Source organism: Phyllostomus discolor, chromosome 3 (assembly GCF_004126475.2).
Source record: "Phyllostomus discolor isolate MPI-MPIP mPhyDis1 chromosome 3, mPhyDis1.pri.v3, whole genome shotgun sequence".
NCBI classification, from domain to species: domain Eukaryota; kingdom Metazoa; phylum Chordata; class Mammalia; order Chiroptera; family Phyllostomidae; genus Phyllostomus; species Phyllostomus discolor.
The window spans coordinates 161,413,129-161,428,922 of NC_040905.2; the positions used below are offsets into that span (position 1 = coordinate 161,413,129).

At 39.7% G+C, this 15,794-nt stretch overlaps 1 protein-coding gene across 4 annotated transcripts in view; it reads right to left on the reverse strand.

Annotated features, from left to right (window-relative positions):
• The window catches only part of PDCD1LG2 (programmed cell death 1 ligand 2), a 65,891-nt gene that overhangs the window by 32,033 nt on the left and 18,064 nt on the right, over positions 1-15,794 (reverse strand). For all 4 annotated transcript variants that reach the window (XM_036021665.1, XM_036021667.1, XM_036021668.1 and 1 more), the window contains exons 2-3: positions 13,098-13,166; positions 5,131-5,427 (exon numbers count right to left, since the gene is read on the reverse strand). In XM_036021665.1, coding sequence (XP_035877558.1) covers positions 5,131-5,427; positions 13,098-13,166 — 366 coding nt within the window. The remainder of the gene's footprint in view (positions 1-5,130; positions 5,428-13,097; positions 13,167-15,794) is intronic.

Genomic DNA, 15,794 nt, shown 5'->3' on the forward strand with positions numbered 1-15,794 from the left:
ACTCTACTATTTTTCCTTGTAAATTGTTCTTTATTTCAATTAGTGTGTCCTTCCTTTCTCACTGGAACTTTTTTATGCTGCTGAGTTCCTCACTAGGTTCCTTGAGCATCCATATGACCAGTGCTTTGAACTCTGCATCTGATTGCTTATCTCCATTTCATTTAGTTCCTTTTCGGAGCGTTGATCTGTTCTTTCCTCTGGGCCTTGTTTCTTTGTCTCCTCATTTTGGCAGCCTCCCTGCATTTGTTTCTATGTATTAGGTAGAGCAGCTCTGACTCCATATCTTGATAGTGTGGCCTAATGTAGTAGGTGTCCTGTAGGGTCCAGTGGTACAGTGTCCCTTATCACTCAAACTAGATACTCGAGATGTGCACTTCATGTGGGCTGAGTACACCCTCTTCTTGAGTTGAGCCTTGATTGCTGTTGGCAGGTCAATGGGAGGGATTGAATCAGGCCAGTCAGCTGAAAGGACTGGCTGTGTCCACAGACCACCAACCTCCACCCTCTGTGATAAGCTGTGCAGGATTAAGGTGGTGGTACTACAATGTGGTCTATAGCTGTCCAGTGAGTGCACAGGCTCTTGGGTTCCCAGGTGGTGAAGGCCAAGTTCAGCCCCCACCTGTGTTCTGCCTGAGACCACTCTGCATGAGCTATAAAGTAAGCAGATGACTGCTACTTGTGCTGGGTTTGGAGATTCTCAGGAAAAGCCATGCTGTGAATCTAGGCTGGCTGCTGCTAGTGCCAAGCTTGGGGCCACTTAGCAGGAGGTATAGAGGTTAGGGCCTCACTGAGGCTGGCTGTTGCTTGTTTGACAGAATTTAGGAAGTTGTGAAGCATGAGCCAGACATTCACATAGAAAAGTCACTGTTAACAGCTTGATTGGGCCCATAAGTTGTGTGGAATGGAATATCAGGGGATTTCCAGGGTAGTACAAACTGTTTTAGCCATGTTGATGGTGTCTCAGATGCGGCACCTGCCTGCCAGCTCTGTGGCTCTGTTGGGAGAAGGTTCAGAAAAGGAACAATGGCCTCTGCTTGTCTCTCTGTTTGGAAGAAAGCTGTCCCCCAGCCCTCACCTTGATGCCAGACATTTCAGTTCCTCCCTGTATGCCAGGTGCCTTTAATTTGCTATACCTGTACTGGTGCTGAGAGGGAGTGAGTCTGAGTAAGTCCATGTATGGGTCCTTTAAGAGATACTGCTTGGGACTCTAGAAGCTTCTTCCATCGACTCAGTCCCAGCTGGTTTTTGTAGCCAGAACTTATAGGGACTTATCTTCCTGGCAATGGAACCCTGGACTGGGGAGCCTGGTGTGGGGCTGGGACTCCTCACTCCCAAAATATCCCTCCTGAATTTTTATCCACCACATGTGGATGTGGGACCAGCCCATTCCATGTCTGCGCCCTTCCTACCAGTCTGTATGAATGTGGTTTCTTTAATTCCATAGTTGTCAGACTTCCATTCACCTCGATTTCTGATGGTTCTGAGTGATGGTTGTTCTATAGTTTAGTTGTAATTTTGATGTGGTTGTGTGAGGTGTCAAGCCATGTTTACCTATGCTGCCATCTTGACTGGAAGTCAAATCATGTCTACTTTCATTCATTTTCACAGGACATTATTGCCAAATCCAGTTCTAGTTACCAGTCTTTGTATTCAACTTTATTTTTCCCAATGTAACATGACCTATACTCCAGATATTATCTAAACAATACAGAGTATGGGGTGACTAATTACGTCCCATGCCCTAAGCACACTTACAGCCCCAAACAGGGTTTTAACACAGCCTAAGGTCATAAGATCAATTTTGTTAAATGAATGAACTACTGCCTGTCTTGGCTGGCTTGAAGAGACCCCTTGGCAATTAGAGTATCTCCAGGTGACTTAAGACCACCAATCACCCTTTGCTGGCCCTGCATCAACAACTACTAGTTGTTCAGTCTATTATAGTTACAGTTAAGTACACATTATTCAACCCACATTTTACTACTTTATGAACAAGTTGTGTGCTGTGTGGGTCCTGGTCATGTTTGTGCTTAGATCCATCCTTTTACTTTGCTCATTATTATAGGAAGGCTGACTTAGTCAGCTGTGTATTTCAGGTTCTTGACAGCCAATAGGAGCATGGTGGGAAAAATGTAGGACGAGAAAGAGGGAAAAGTTAGGGTACTTCTCCCATATGCTGTGTGCTACAATTGCCTCTCCAGTTACAGCTACCTCTCATCCCTGGCTCCATCTACCACTGGACAGGTCCACTGGGATTCCAGTGTCTGTCATGTGACTCTGCCCTGGGCTCAGTTAACCCTGCCCTCCTGTTTTCCCTCCAGCCCAGGGTGGTGTCAGCTTCCAGCTATTGCGAATTGCTGATTTGCCTCCCTGTTCCCAGGTTGGCTTCTTCGTCTATTCCATGAAAATAATTACTATTTACTTGATTTACATTTCCACTGGTTTAAATGGTTTCCATTTTCTCTCACTATACCATTCATAAATTACTGGCAACACTAGTAGCTCTGAAATAAAGATTAAGCTGTACATAGTATTATCTGCTTTATCATCATAAGGACAGTGACTAAGGTTTTTAAAAAATGTAGTTCTATATACCTTGACCTTAGAGAATCCAGGCAGGTTATGCTCAATTTGCCTGTTAAAAGGCCTGGAGAAGAACATCAGGTTATAAACAGGCTGTAATTCCCATGAGTTCCCCCCCTTTTTTGAAATTTATCATTTTCTTTCCTTATTCCCTTCTATTTCCCCAATGGAGAAAAGATAACAAGAGCAAAGTCCCATCAGTAACTTCTTTCAGCAAATGCTTTGTCTGGGCCTACAGGCTGAATTCAGTTATCTTTTCACTACCAGCATCCTTCCCTCGGGCTGTTTCCCCCTGTGCCCTTTGCCTTCCCTTCTTAGGGTGAAAATAATTTCTCTTGAAAGAAACCATGGAAGCCATGCTGCCTCCTTCCTCCACTTGCTGAAGCTGCACTCTCTGGCCCTTGAGCCTTTTTGTTGGTTTGAAGTATTACTGTAAGTCTCAGCTCATTCCATCCGCATCCTCATGCTTTACCCAGGTCTCCAGGTTGATTTGGTCCTTTCATTCCTTAGTACTTGCTCTGTGTCTGTTAGGGATTCTTTACAGGCCAGTGTTCAACCTGTGGGCTCCGTTCCTGGGCTCTCCCAGTCTCTCAGGGCCACTGTGCTCTTTTCCCCAGTCATTTTCCTGCCCTTCCTTAGACAGATTACTCATAGTTTTGCACTTGCAACCTGGCTTTTCAAAAGCTGCAGTCTCCTACTACTCACTCTCTGGACTTTCTAGCCATTGTACCTCATATTTTTCCCCTATGCTTCTGAAATTAGTTAAAGTTGAATACTCTTTTCATTGTATTTAATATGAACAGTTGCCTAGACATTAAAGAAAGTGCTAACAACCCTACTTCCAAGGTTTATGCTATAGTGCAGGCATTTTAAGAAAAAAATTCATCTTTCCTCTAGTGCTACTTCATTTAAGCAAACACTAACTAGGGGCCTGGATCTCCCCAGCTTCATTCAGAGATGAAGGTTCCTAGGCTCTCCCAGTCTCTCAGGGCCACTGTGCTATTTTCCCCAGTCATTTTCCTGCCCTTCCTTAGACAGATTACTCATAGTTTTGCACTTGCAACCTGGCTTTTCAAAAGCTGCAGTCTCTTACTACTCACTCTCTGGACTCTCTAGCTGATCAGGGTAAAATACTTTGTTGATCTTCAACCTTTTTTTTTTTTTTTTGCTTTTATTTCTCCTAAAAGAATTATGATGCAGTATGCACCCTCTCTTATATTAATTTGATTCTTAAAGTTTTTCATGCTTCTAGGTTGGAAAATATATGACATTTAGCAATTAAGAAACATTTATATTTTTAGTAAAACAATTATTTCACTCTTACGTATGCATCCAATGTCATCTAGATTTCAAAGAAGGTGTCTTTTATACACACCGCTATCCATTGAAAAATACATACAAAAATTCTTCCCTGATGGTCAGAGCTTTACTTTCTTTTTATTCCTTGAACCTCAGTTCCCATTCCACTTTTTCTATAGGATTTTATCTTAATGCAACATGTTTAAAAGCTCTTTTATTGATTACCCATGTTTTTTTGCAGCAACAAAATATGTATGGTTATTGAAATTAATTTTTTTTCTTGTGACCTTAAGGCTTTAAGTGTTCAAAGCTGTTTTCTGCATTGAAATCTAATTTCCATTATTATTAGCACATGTAAAATCAAAACATAAAGTATGAACACTGATAATTATTAAACATAAAAAATAAAAGTTTACTTGAAATATATCTTTTAATGAGATGGATGGGGCCTTTTTTCCTATTTGTTCATGAATCTGAGGGTGCATATGACTTATTATTGAAATGAGACAATATTCAGCATCAATTCTATTTCTATTTTTCATTATTTTGTAGCAATAAGGCCTAAAGAATCTTGCTCATGAGAATAAGTTGGTGGAGGGACAGTAATGTATTTCATTCTTTGAAAGCCTTATGATTTATATGGCAAAAATTACTTCATCTTTTATTATCAGCTGCTTACTCTATTAGGGCCTCCTTCAGTGAGAAAAATATTTTACATCATGAACCAAAATACACACACCCTCTGAAACAAGAGTTTCACAAGACAACACTTAGCACTACTATGTGATACCTTCTGGATATATTCTATTCTACTTATTTTCTTATGTTTGGGAAAAATATCCACCTGATTTACTACTTACTAAACTGATATTTTAATCCATAAATGGATGGAAAACCATGGTTTAAATAACTCTGGACTGGAGGAGTAAGTTGTTCTTAGAGAGTAGCTTAATAATCAAGTTAGTGTTGGTCCTTGCAAAAACTATGAATTAGGCACAGCCAATTTTTGGCAGCCTCTCACCTTTCTTTCAAGGTCTCATTTCCTGGCTTCCTCTAGCTTTAATTATTTCTGTAACTCCTGCCCCCATTTGCCCTTACCTCAGCTGCTTTACACTCATTTGTCAAAAATTACTTCAGAACAGGTGCTTTTCTTTTCTTTGAGATAGCTCTGTCTCCTTATAACCATCCTCCCAGCTTTTGCTTGAGCTCGCTATAGGTCTACGGATTCCAGTCCCTGAAACTACTCACCTTTGACTTTTAGAGTCAGGTACTTGTAGTCCCAAGTGGTCCTGAAGCCGATCAGGCAGTGGTACCTCCCCGCATCGCTCACTTGCACTTGGGAGAAGTGGAATAAGGCCTTCCCCTTCAGCTCCTCCTTCAGCAAAGTGGTACTGTGCGAGGATGTGTTGTTTTCCACCTTTTGTAAAGTGGCTGTTACATGTTCAACTTCCAGATAATTTCCAGAGTAAAAGTCACACTCCAGGGTCACATTGCTGCCGTGTTCTACTATGTACAAATCCTTAGGGACTGTCACTGTGAATAAAGCTGAACAGAAAACAAGATGTTCTCCCATTGTCTGCCTTCACATTTCAGTTCTGTACACAGTAGGAGCTGAGGAGACTCAGTCCACCCCTGTTTTCTAGAAAATACCTGTCATTATCTGGGCATTGCTTGGGCTCTTTTCTCTCCTTTCCTCATCCAATCTGGGCAAGAGTGGACATCTTGATCCACTACTCTGAAATAGTTCTCTTCCCTCAACACACCCAACCCGTACAGCTGATTGCCTTCCTACCACCTATCACCCAGGCTCATCTGTTTTCATGTGGATCCAATTACATCTTTCTCTGCAAAATATCACCTACCTTGCATCAGTGATTGTAATAATAACCACTATCACATGTTGAGTTCTTACTATGTGTTAGGCTTTTGCTAACACATGACCTCAGTTAGTCTTCCTAGGAAATCAGTGAAGTAGAACCATCTCTTTTTTAGGAAAGGAAACAGATGCAGAAAGGTTAAGCAACTTGCCTAAGATTGCACAGCCAGGATCAGACCCAAGAATTGCTAAATCCCAATTGCTCTTAACCACCACATCTTACAAGTCTATCACAGAAGCTTATTTTCTATCAACAATGGGAAAGGAAGAATACAACTAGTATTAAGTATATACCTGCTACATGCCAGGTACATACTATTAGAAGCATGAAAGGCGATTTTAGATGGAGTAGAATGAGGGCCTAAAAGGAATTGGATTATTCAGGAATTCAGGAAATTCCAGGAGAAATTTACTTCTTCTTCAGTTTTATTTCAACCTTTGAAATTACACATAATTTACAACCAGACTCTCTGACCTCTAACGATGAATATTTTTCTTTTTAATAAAATAGGCAGCTTCCAGGCAGGTAATAGGATCTGGGTGGACTTTAATGACACCACTTTACTTTCACTGCATTTACATTTGCTCTTATCCTCTATGTACCAGTGCCAGCTGGTTTTCCATTTACCACAGGGCATGTCATTTTGTTCAAAAAATAAAAGCTGCATTGATGTAAATAATTTTACAAAATAATAACATAAAGTGTAGTCAAACATGGCAAACTAAGGAAGGCAGTGCATGCAAAATTAAGTGTGAGAAACTGTACAAAATTATACTGTTTCCATTACTAATGAATGGATAGTCATTAGGACTGAGGTGTAGCACCATCCTGGACTAGCTTCTGAATCATGAAGAAGATCAGATCAAGTTATGTTCAGTAGGCCTTGCTGCATCCATTCATTAATTTAATCAGTCAAACCAACCTTACAATAAATATTGGGTAGGCTTCCAAGCATATTCTATTCAAGTAGTTGCTTCCATGTAAAATGTGGTATGAAGAGCATTGGATTTAGTGACAGATGAACCTGGGTTCACATTCTGACTGCACTGGGATCTTGAGCCCTTTGATCTTGATCCTGTCATTTAACCTTTATGAGTCTGTCTCTCCACCTGTAAAGGCACAAGATTAATACCTACCTCCCAGTATTGGAAAAACTAAAAGAAATGGCATACATGAAGTACCTTATTTTGGTAGGTAGTAGGTGGTCAGCAAACACTGGTTCCTTTCTTTTGTACCCTGTTTTAACTCTTGGGACAGTGGTAATCTACATGTGGAATACTTGGCCAATCTTTATTAATCACAGTATTTTTTTAACCAGGAAAGCTCATTCCCTGACCATCCTAGGCAATAGAGTTCATGGTATAAGCAATTTCTGGGTTTCTCTAAGTTGCTTAAATGATTCACATTGCAATTCTCTTCTTACTCATGGTTTTCCTCCTGCTATCTTACAAGTCTTTGAAGGCAGTGACCAGGCTGAGTTTGTTTTGATACCTCCAGTGCCTAGCACATATTAAGTTCCAGTTAAGGTTTTGGCAAATAAAGGGCAGAAAGAGGGAAAGGGAGAAAGAAAAGATGAGCATAATCATACTGACTTCTGTTTTTCTCTCATCAGAATATGACTTGCCCAACATCACACAAACTGGCATCCTTAATCACCACACAACATACTTGATTGTAAGTGCTATCCACAAACTTGATTTATCAAAAATGACTGACAAATTTACATCTTGCTTCCAACCCCTGTTATAACCATTACTAGAACATTAATGTGCCTTTGTAACAGAGATCTATGGTACAGAAAGGAGTTACATCTACTCAGCCTTCTTTTGTGCAGGATGGGGGTGAGGCAGGGCTATATAACATGACTCCTTTTGTGCCAATCACACCTGCATTTGCTTGAGAATACTCTGAGATGATATATGTGAAAAGAGATGTTGTGCTTCCAAATTTCCTGTATGACTCCATTTTCTAGAATCCACTGAGCACTTGTTATAATTCTCACCCCAAGTCTCCAAAATAGGGTCCTCTTAAAGGTATATCCCTCTATGATAAGAATAATCTTCAAATACTTGAGTTAGGAAGTCCCATTAAAACTAAGATAGCATTGCCCTGGCTGGTGTAACTCAGTTGATTGGGGTGTCATCCAGTAAACCACAAGTTTGAAAGTTCAATTCCCAGTCAGGGTACATGCCTGGGTTGCAGGTTCAGTCCCTGTTGAGGTGCATGTGAGAGGCAACTGAGTTATGTTTTTCATATCAATGTTTTTCTCCCTCCATTCCTCTCTCTTTAAAATTAGTGAGCATGGACTTGGGTGAGGAATAAAATATATCTATATCTATATCTATATCTATAGATAAATATAGACAGAGCTACTTGACACCAAATCTGCCCTTCCCTGAAGATTAATATTTATAAATTTATTCATTTATCAAATATGTATTAACTATTTTCTATGTGTCAGGTTCAAGAATTTACACTACTTTTACTCTCTTCATAGCACTCCCTTCTTTTAATTAATTACACATGGTAAAAGAGGAAACAGGGAAGAGAAATAGGGTTTGTGAGGAAGATTAGTTGCTGAGTCTGAGCTATAAGAAGAATTAGACTATGGTACATTTACATGATGGAATACTACGCAGCAGAAAGAAAGAAGGAGCACCTTACCCTTTGGGACAGCATGGATAGAACTGGAGAGCATTATGCTAATCGAAATAAGCCAGGTGGTGAAAGACAAATACTATATGATCTCACTTTTAACAGGAACCTAAACAACAAAACAAACAAGCAAGCAAAATATAACCAGAGACATTGAAATTAAGAACAAACTGACAGTAACCAGAGGGGAGGTGGGAGGAGATAATGGGGGGAAAGGGTTTTCAGGAACAACTATGAAGAATACATGGACAAAACCAAGGGAGTGGGGTGGGATCAGGGGAGGCAGGTGGGAATGGCTGGGTTGGGGGGGACTGACCAAGGAAAAATGCAGACATCTGTACTTGAACAACAATTAAAAAAAGAAAAATAAATAAAAATAATACAAATTAAAAAAAAAGAAACCAAAATAAGATAGCATGGATCAGTAACTATAATAACTGTGAATAAATCTGCTTATTTAAAAAAAGAAGAATTAGAGGACTTTGGGTGTAGTCTGTTGAATTTATTTAACAAATTATATATCACACTTATGCTTTCCTTTCATGAGAAGAACGCCTGTAACTTCCTCTGGAACTCCCCGTAGCATACAGCAGAACTCCCCTCTTTACTGTCTGGGCCTTTGGCAAAAATCCATTTTCTGTTTGCTTCCCCCATCTGCCTTGTATAGGGCATGTGAGTACAGGGTTTGCAGGCATAAAGTATGCCACCTCTCAGACAGATGACATTTTTCAGCTAATGTTCACAGAGAAAAGAGCAATTAGCAAACATGAATCATGTATCTGAGTAGCTGAGAATAACTAGAACATTAATTGTTATTTGGAGAGGCTTTTAAAAAAACTAATGCCCTGGCTCCACTTAGGATCCTTAAAATTAAATTCTAATTCTTTTGTAAGGCCAGTGTCAATTTGTTTTTTATTTCCCTGGAAGCTTCTGATGGGCAGAGAACATTGAGAACCATTGGTTAGACAAATAAAACACCTGCACTTGCAAACATCTTTTATCATCCTGCTGTTCAAAGTGTTGCCCTCAGTTTCACCCAGGAGCTAGTTAAGAATGCAGGATGTCAGGCCCAGCCCTAGACCTAGAGATGCAGAATCTGCATTTTAATGTCGATGGCGTGATTATGTGCACATTAACATTTGAGAAGCAGAGTTATACACCAGCCTGCATTTGGACTTTTAATAGGAAATAGAGTAATGGTTAACATTAATTAAATACAATGAACCTGACACTGGGCTAACCTTTACATCAACATCTCATTTGATGTTTCCAAAAGTCTGCAAGGTGGAAGTTACTATCCCCATTTTACAGATGGGGAAATTGAGGCTTAAAAAAATGATATGCTTGCCCAAGGTCAAAGAGTGGTACTCATAGAGATGGAATTCAAATTTCATCTCTGTGACTTGAAAACCTATACTCCTAACAACTTTACAGATATGACTATGTATCCACTGGCATATACTGCATCCATGAATGAGGTAGATATACTTTTCATCTTTATGCTAAGGAAAAGACATTTGTTTTTTATTTTATATGCCTCATGGTTATTAAAATAAGCTTCAACCTAGCATTGAACTCCTGAAGTTATCAGACAAAGGAGAAAATAGGAAAGTTTCCACAACTACAAAATTAAGCAAAGAAAACTGGTTTTCCCCATTCATTTGGGCCCTTGACTATATTTAAGAGTAAAGGACTCAGCCAGGGCATGAGAAATTCATACATGCTGGTTCCTTAGACACATTAAACCAGATACCTTGAGTAATGTTCCTGGAGCCTTTTAAAATTTTATATAATATATACACAATTTTACATTATATTGGTCCACTGAATCTACATATTTTTAACAAAAAATAAGGATGTATATAATCCAGTGAAACAGACATAGGATTAGGTTACACCAATAATGCTGGAGTTTTTTTGACGTTCTTGGGGTAACTTTGGTTTTTATTTGCAGTCAGGCATCACTGGAAGTCAACACCAGACACAGCTCCAGGAAAAACAAAATGAATCATTTGCATCGTGTCTCAAGATAGCTTCCTCTTTAAGCTAATTTTATATATTTTTTTCCATTTAACAACTGGCTTGTTAAGAAACTTAGGCTTATTTATATTTCCTACCTAATGCACTTGGAGGCTGCTTTACACAGCCACAGTTTTCAGAAAACTCTAGTTTCTGAAGACAGACGTCTGCTCCGGGCACCTGACTCATGCACCGCTTTGTAGGTACTCTGCATGGAGGCTTCTCATCTCTTAGAAATCCTCTCCCCACCCTGATTCTTCTGCTGTGTATACCTCAGGGGTCAGCAGAAATAGTGTTGGAGGCTGAAGATCAGGTGAGTGGAGTGACCCCAGGTGTAGTCCCTGCCCCAGAGGGACCTCAAGCATCACCATGGGCACATGTCCCTGTGGTGTTTATCCATCTTTGGATGATGAAGAAAGAAGGAAATATCAATGAAAAGAGTAAAATTTGGGTTACTTTTTCCTCCAAGGCATGATAAAATACAAAAATAAATATTTGCTCTTTAAATGTTTTATCAGATGGTTTAAAAGATGTCATTAGATTTTGAAATAAAACTAAGATACTACAAGAAAAAATAAACTATAATGCTATAATATTAAGAGTGTGATATATGTGGAAGATATATGCATAGATCAAATGAACGGAATAGACAGTCCGGAAATAGACCCACACAAATATAGCCTATTGATTTTTGACAATTGCACAGACAATTCAATGGAAGAAGGATAGTATTTTCAACAAATGGGACTGGGCAACTCAATGTCCAGATGAAAAAAAAAAGAAAAAGAAAAAAAACTCTTCACACCTTATATAAAAATTAACTCAAGATGGATTACTAACCTAAATGTAAAATGTACCACTATACAGTGTTTAGAAGAAAATACAGAAGAAAGTCTTTTGAGCTTCAGTTAAACCGTTTTTCAGATCTGACACCAAAAGCACAATCCACAAAAGAAAACACTGATCTATTGAACTTCATCAAATTAAAACCTGTGCTCTGCAAAAGATACTGTAAAAAGATGAAACAATGAGCCACAAATAGGGAGAAATATTTGTGTATTGCATAGTTCATAAAGGACTTATATTCAAAATTGTAACAAACTCTTAAAACTTAACAATAAGAAAATAAAAAACCCAATTAAAGTTGGTCAAATAATTTAAATACACACTTCACCAGAGAAGATATATGAGTGGTCAATAAGCATGTAAAAACATGCTGATCAGCCATGGCTAGTGTGGCTCAGTGGATTGAGCTCTGGCCTGTGAATCAAAAGGTCTCTGATTGGATTCCTGGTCAGGACACATGCCTGGCTTGTGGGCCAAGTCAAGAGGCAACCAACTGATGTTTCTCTCACACATCAATGTTTCTCTCTCTTTGTACCTCCCTTCCACATTCTTGAAAAATAAATTTAAAAAAATCTTTAGAAACAGAGGTTGCACAATTCCCAGGGTTTCTCCCGGAGTCCCCAGTCCTGTCAGCAGCCTGGGAACAGCAGCTTCAGACCCTTTTGCACTTTGGTTTTCTTATCCCTTTATGGAAACTGAAAGCTCTTTGGTAGCAAGGAAGCATTTGCACTTTTAGATGACTCTATAATCGGAGCCAGAAAGGGTGCCTTAGAAAGGAAACACGAAGTATTTCTTTAGCTGTCAGTGCAGAGCAGGACTGGAGTGTGCAGAATGTTAGGGTGTTCTCCAAGGATGGCCCCCTACTACCAGCCCAGGCTGTCAGCCAAGGGAGGGAGAGGGATGTGACTGGGCAAAGAACAGTTCAGAACCACCTGGAAGGGAGGGAAAAGCTCTTCAAACTGTTACCAGTGCTAAAGAAGCCATTCTTTCTCAATAGAAGGCAGAATGCTGGATAGCTTCCCATGGGATTGGAGCTGCTCTCATTGAGGACTTAATCCCCTGTGCCCACTTCTGTCTTCCTCTCTTATCTCCTGATTTTCACCCAAAATAATGCACTCACGATCCTGAGAGCACACTTGAATGGTCTGAAGTACCTTCCTAGGAGGGCAACAAACTCGGAAACTGCTTTCCTTCCTGCCCATCCACACCTTCTGGTAGAGCACCCTTCTTTAATATCCGAAGGCATCGCATTAAAGTTCATTACACACTTAGATGTTATAATGACTCTGATTTTCCAATTCAAGTAAGTAATCCACAATTAGCGTGTGAATGGCCAGTGGCTGTTACTGTTGCGTTTTAAAAGAGGAACTCCTGTGAATATTTAATAATCAGCGGGATGTCTGCAAAAGACTCTTTAGAGTAACAAGGTCCTCTAGGTATCCCCCTGAGCTTTGTCTCCCCATTCTCCCTGCCAGAAGACAAGGGGACAGGTGCTTGGCACCTCACTTTTTGGGACAAACAGCCAATGCCCTCTTATTATCAGTTCAGAGGTGCATGGTCTGAGTGGTTCTGTCTTCTTGTCACCATCTTCATGGAAGAGTGGGACTAGATAGATCAATACTCTCATTCTCTGTTTTGATAAGACAGGATCATGGGCATGCACAAGCCACCATTCTTTTTGCTGTACTTGTAACAGCCAGTAATCACACCTCCCCTCAAAGAAAGCCTCCAGCCTCAGGACCACATTCGAATATTGGCTTCAGCTAAGGGCCATCATCTGCTCCTCTTTCTCAGGCCCCTCCCTTTGTCCATTCTTACCTATTGTCTGATGAAGCTGCGTCCCCAGGCTCAAAATTAGCAGGAGGAAGAACATGTTCTGTATCGGATCTGAAACAGACAATTGAAAGTCTCAGGGCCTTCTGAAATTTCTGTGTCATGATTTGCTTACTCATAAAAACAGGGAAATTACTTGTAAACAAATCTTTAGGGGAGACAGTGGGCCCTGGCAGAGAGGGATGATAGAATAAGAGGAAGCCAGAAAATCTATCAGTCTGAATTAGAAGCTCTACCTCTTTTTCTAACAGCCTTTACTGAATGTGAAGCAGTCTTCTGGCTTACCCACACTGGTGGCTATCTTCGTCTCTCCCATGGAGCCTTCCATGGTTTCAGTAGTAGACCCTTGAAAATCAATCTTGTCTGTCAAATTAACAATCCACACCATCTGTCCCAGCTGGACCAGAACTTTGGGCATCAGACACTTGAAGATAGTGCTCACTAGCACAGAGCTAGGTTCTCGATAAATATTTGATAGCTAATTGAGCAGGTAAAGTAGTCAAGCTCTTTTGAGTGCTGTTACCAAATATGCCCATCACTTGAACTACCTGTTACTAAGGGGTGTAGACAGAGAGAGCAGAGAACTGGCTCTGTTGAGTGGGTGCCCAATCTTGGTCTTCTTTCATCTCCTACGTTTTTGCCTTTGTTCCCAGGATTTTTTCCTCCCACCCAAGGACTTTTCAAGGTTGAAGGCAAAAAGGGACAGGATACATGACTGTCAGCTATTTTGCCCTCCAAGAGGCTTTCAAAATTTTATTAGCCATGGAACCATTTCTTCAAGGCAAATTGGTCAGAGCCATACATGTAAATCAGGTAAAAGCAGAGCTTCTGAGTATTATGAAAAGCCAGTGGAGATCTGAATCCGAATGGCATAATATCAGTTACATTTTTTATTTTTTAAAGATTTTAACAATGTATTTATTTTTAGAAAGAGAGGAAGGGAGGGAGAAAGAAAGGGAGAGAAATATTGATTGGTTGCCTCTCATATGGGGACTGGGCCGCAACCCAGACATGTGTCCTGGTGGGAAATTGAACTTGTGACCTTTTGCTTTGCTGGAAGATGCTCAGCTGACTGAGCCACACCACTCTGGTCAGGGCTCACTTACATTTTTAAAAGAGGACTCAGATTTGGTGTAGATGATAGACTGTTGCTGGGAAGAAGAGTGGGTGGGGCAAGATTAGAAGCAGGATGATCAGTGAGGAATATTTTTGCAGAGATGTTGATAGTTTGGATTAGAATTGTGGGGCTAGTAGAAGTGAGAAGTAGTCTGTTTCATATATGTATAAAGTTTGTCCTTTAAATTTATTAATTTCTTTCAACATTTTATTGAAGTATAATGGACATATAGAGAATTATGTGTGTATGTGAGTGTATGTATATGTATATATTTAAAACAGATGATTGAACATTACAATTCAGTGGTTTTTCACAAAATTGTGCAACCCAGACCACTAATTCTACATCCTTTTTATCACCCCAAAAAGGAACCCTATACTCATTAGCATAAATGTCCTAATTCCCCTTCCATGTTCCTCCAGACCCTGACAACTGCTAATCTAGTTTCTATCTCTATAAATTTTCTTATTCAGGATATTTCATGTAAATGTAATTATATGATATATGGCATTTTGTGTCTAGTTTCTTTCACCAGCCATGATATTTATAAGATTCATTTGTGTTATAGCACATAATCAGCACTTCATTCCTTTTCATAGTTGAATAATATCCCATTGTGTGGCTATACCACATCTTGTTTATTCATTCAACAGTTGATGACCATTTGGATCATTGCCACTTATTGGCTATTCTGAATAATTCTATTTATATACAAGTTTTTGGGTGGACACATGTCCACCCTATGTTTGAGATTGGGTGGACAATCTCAAAGCATAATTCATGTTGATGAAGTTGCTTTATCTATTTTGTCTTTTGTTACTTATACTTGAGGTGTCATATATAAGAAACCATTGCCTAATCCAAAGTAACAAAAGATTTTACATCTATGTTTTCTCCTGAGAATTTTATGGCTTTTGTTCTTTTATTTAGGTCTTTGATACATTTCGAGTTAATGTTTGTATATGATATGAGGTTAAGGCTCCAGATTCGTTCTTTTACGTGTGGACATCCAATTGTCCCTGCACAATTTGTTTAAAAGATTATTCAGTTTCTATTAAATTGTCTTGGCACCCTTACCAAAAGTCAGTTACCCATAGATTCTATTCCATTGAATCATATATCTCTTTTATGTCAGTACCATAAGCTTTATTACAGTAGCTTCACAATAAATTTTGAAATCAAGAAATGTCAGTACTCCAACCTCATTCTTTTTTTAAAAGATTTATTTATTTATTTTTAGAGAGGGAAGGGAGGGAGAAAGAGAGAGAGAGAAACATCAATGTGCGGTTACTGGGGGCCATGGCCTGCAACCCAGGCATGTGCCCTGGCTGGGAATTGAACCTGTGATGCTTTGGTTCGCAGCCTGCGCTCAATCCACTAAGCTATGCCAGCCAGGGCTTCAACTTCATCCTTTTTCAAGATTTTGTGTGTGCATGCTTGGTCTGTGTTATGTCTCTGTGCATGTGGTGTGTGTGTATGTCTGGCTGTTCTGGCTCCCTTGCATTTCCATATGAATTTTAGGATCTGCTTATTCATTTACACACACACACACACACACACACACA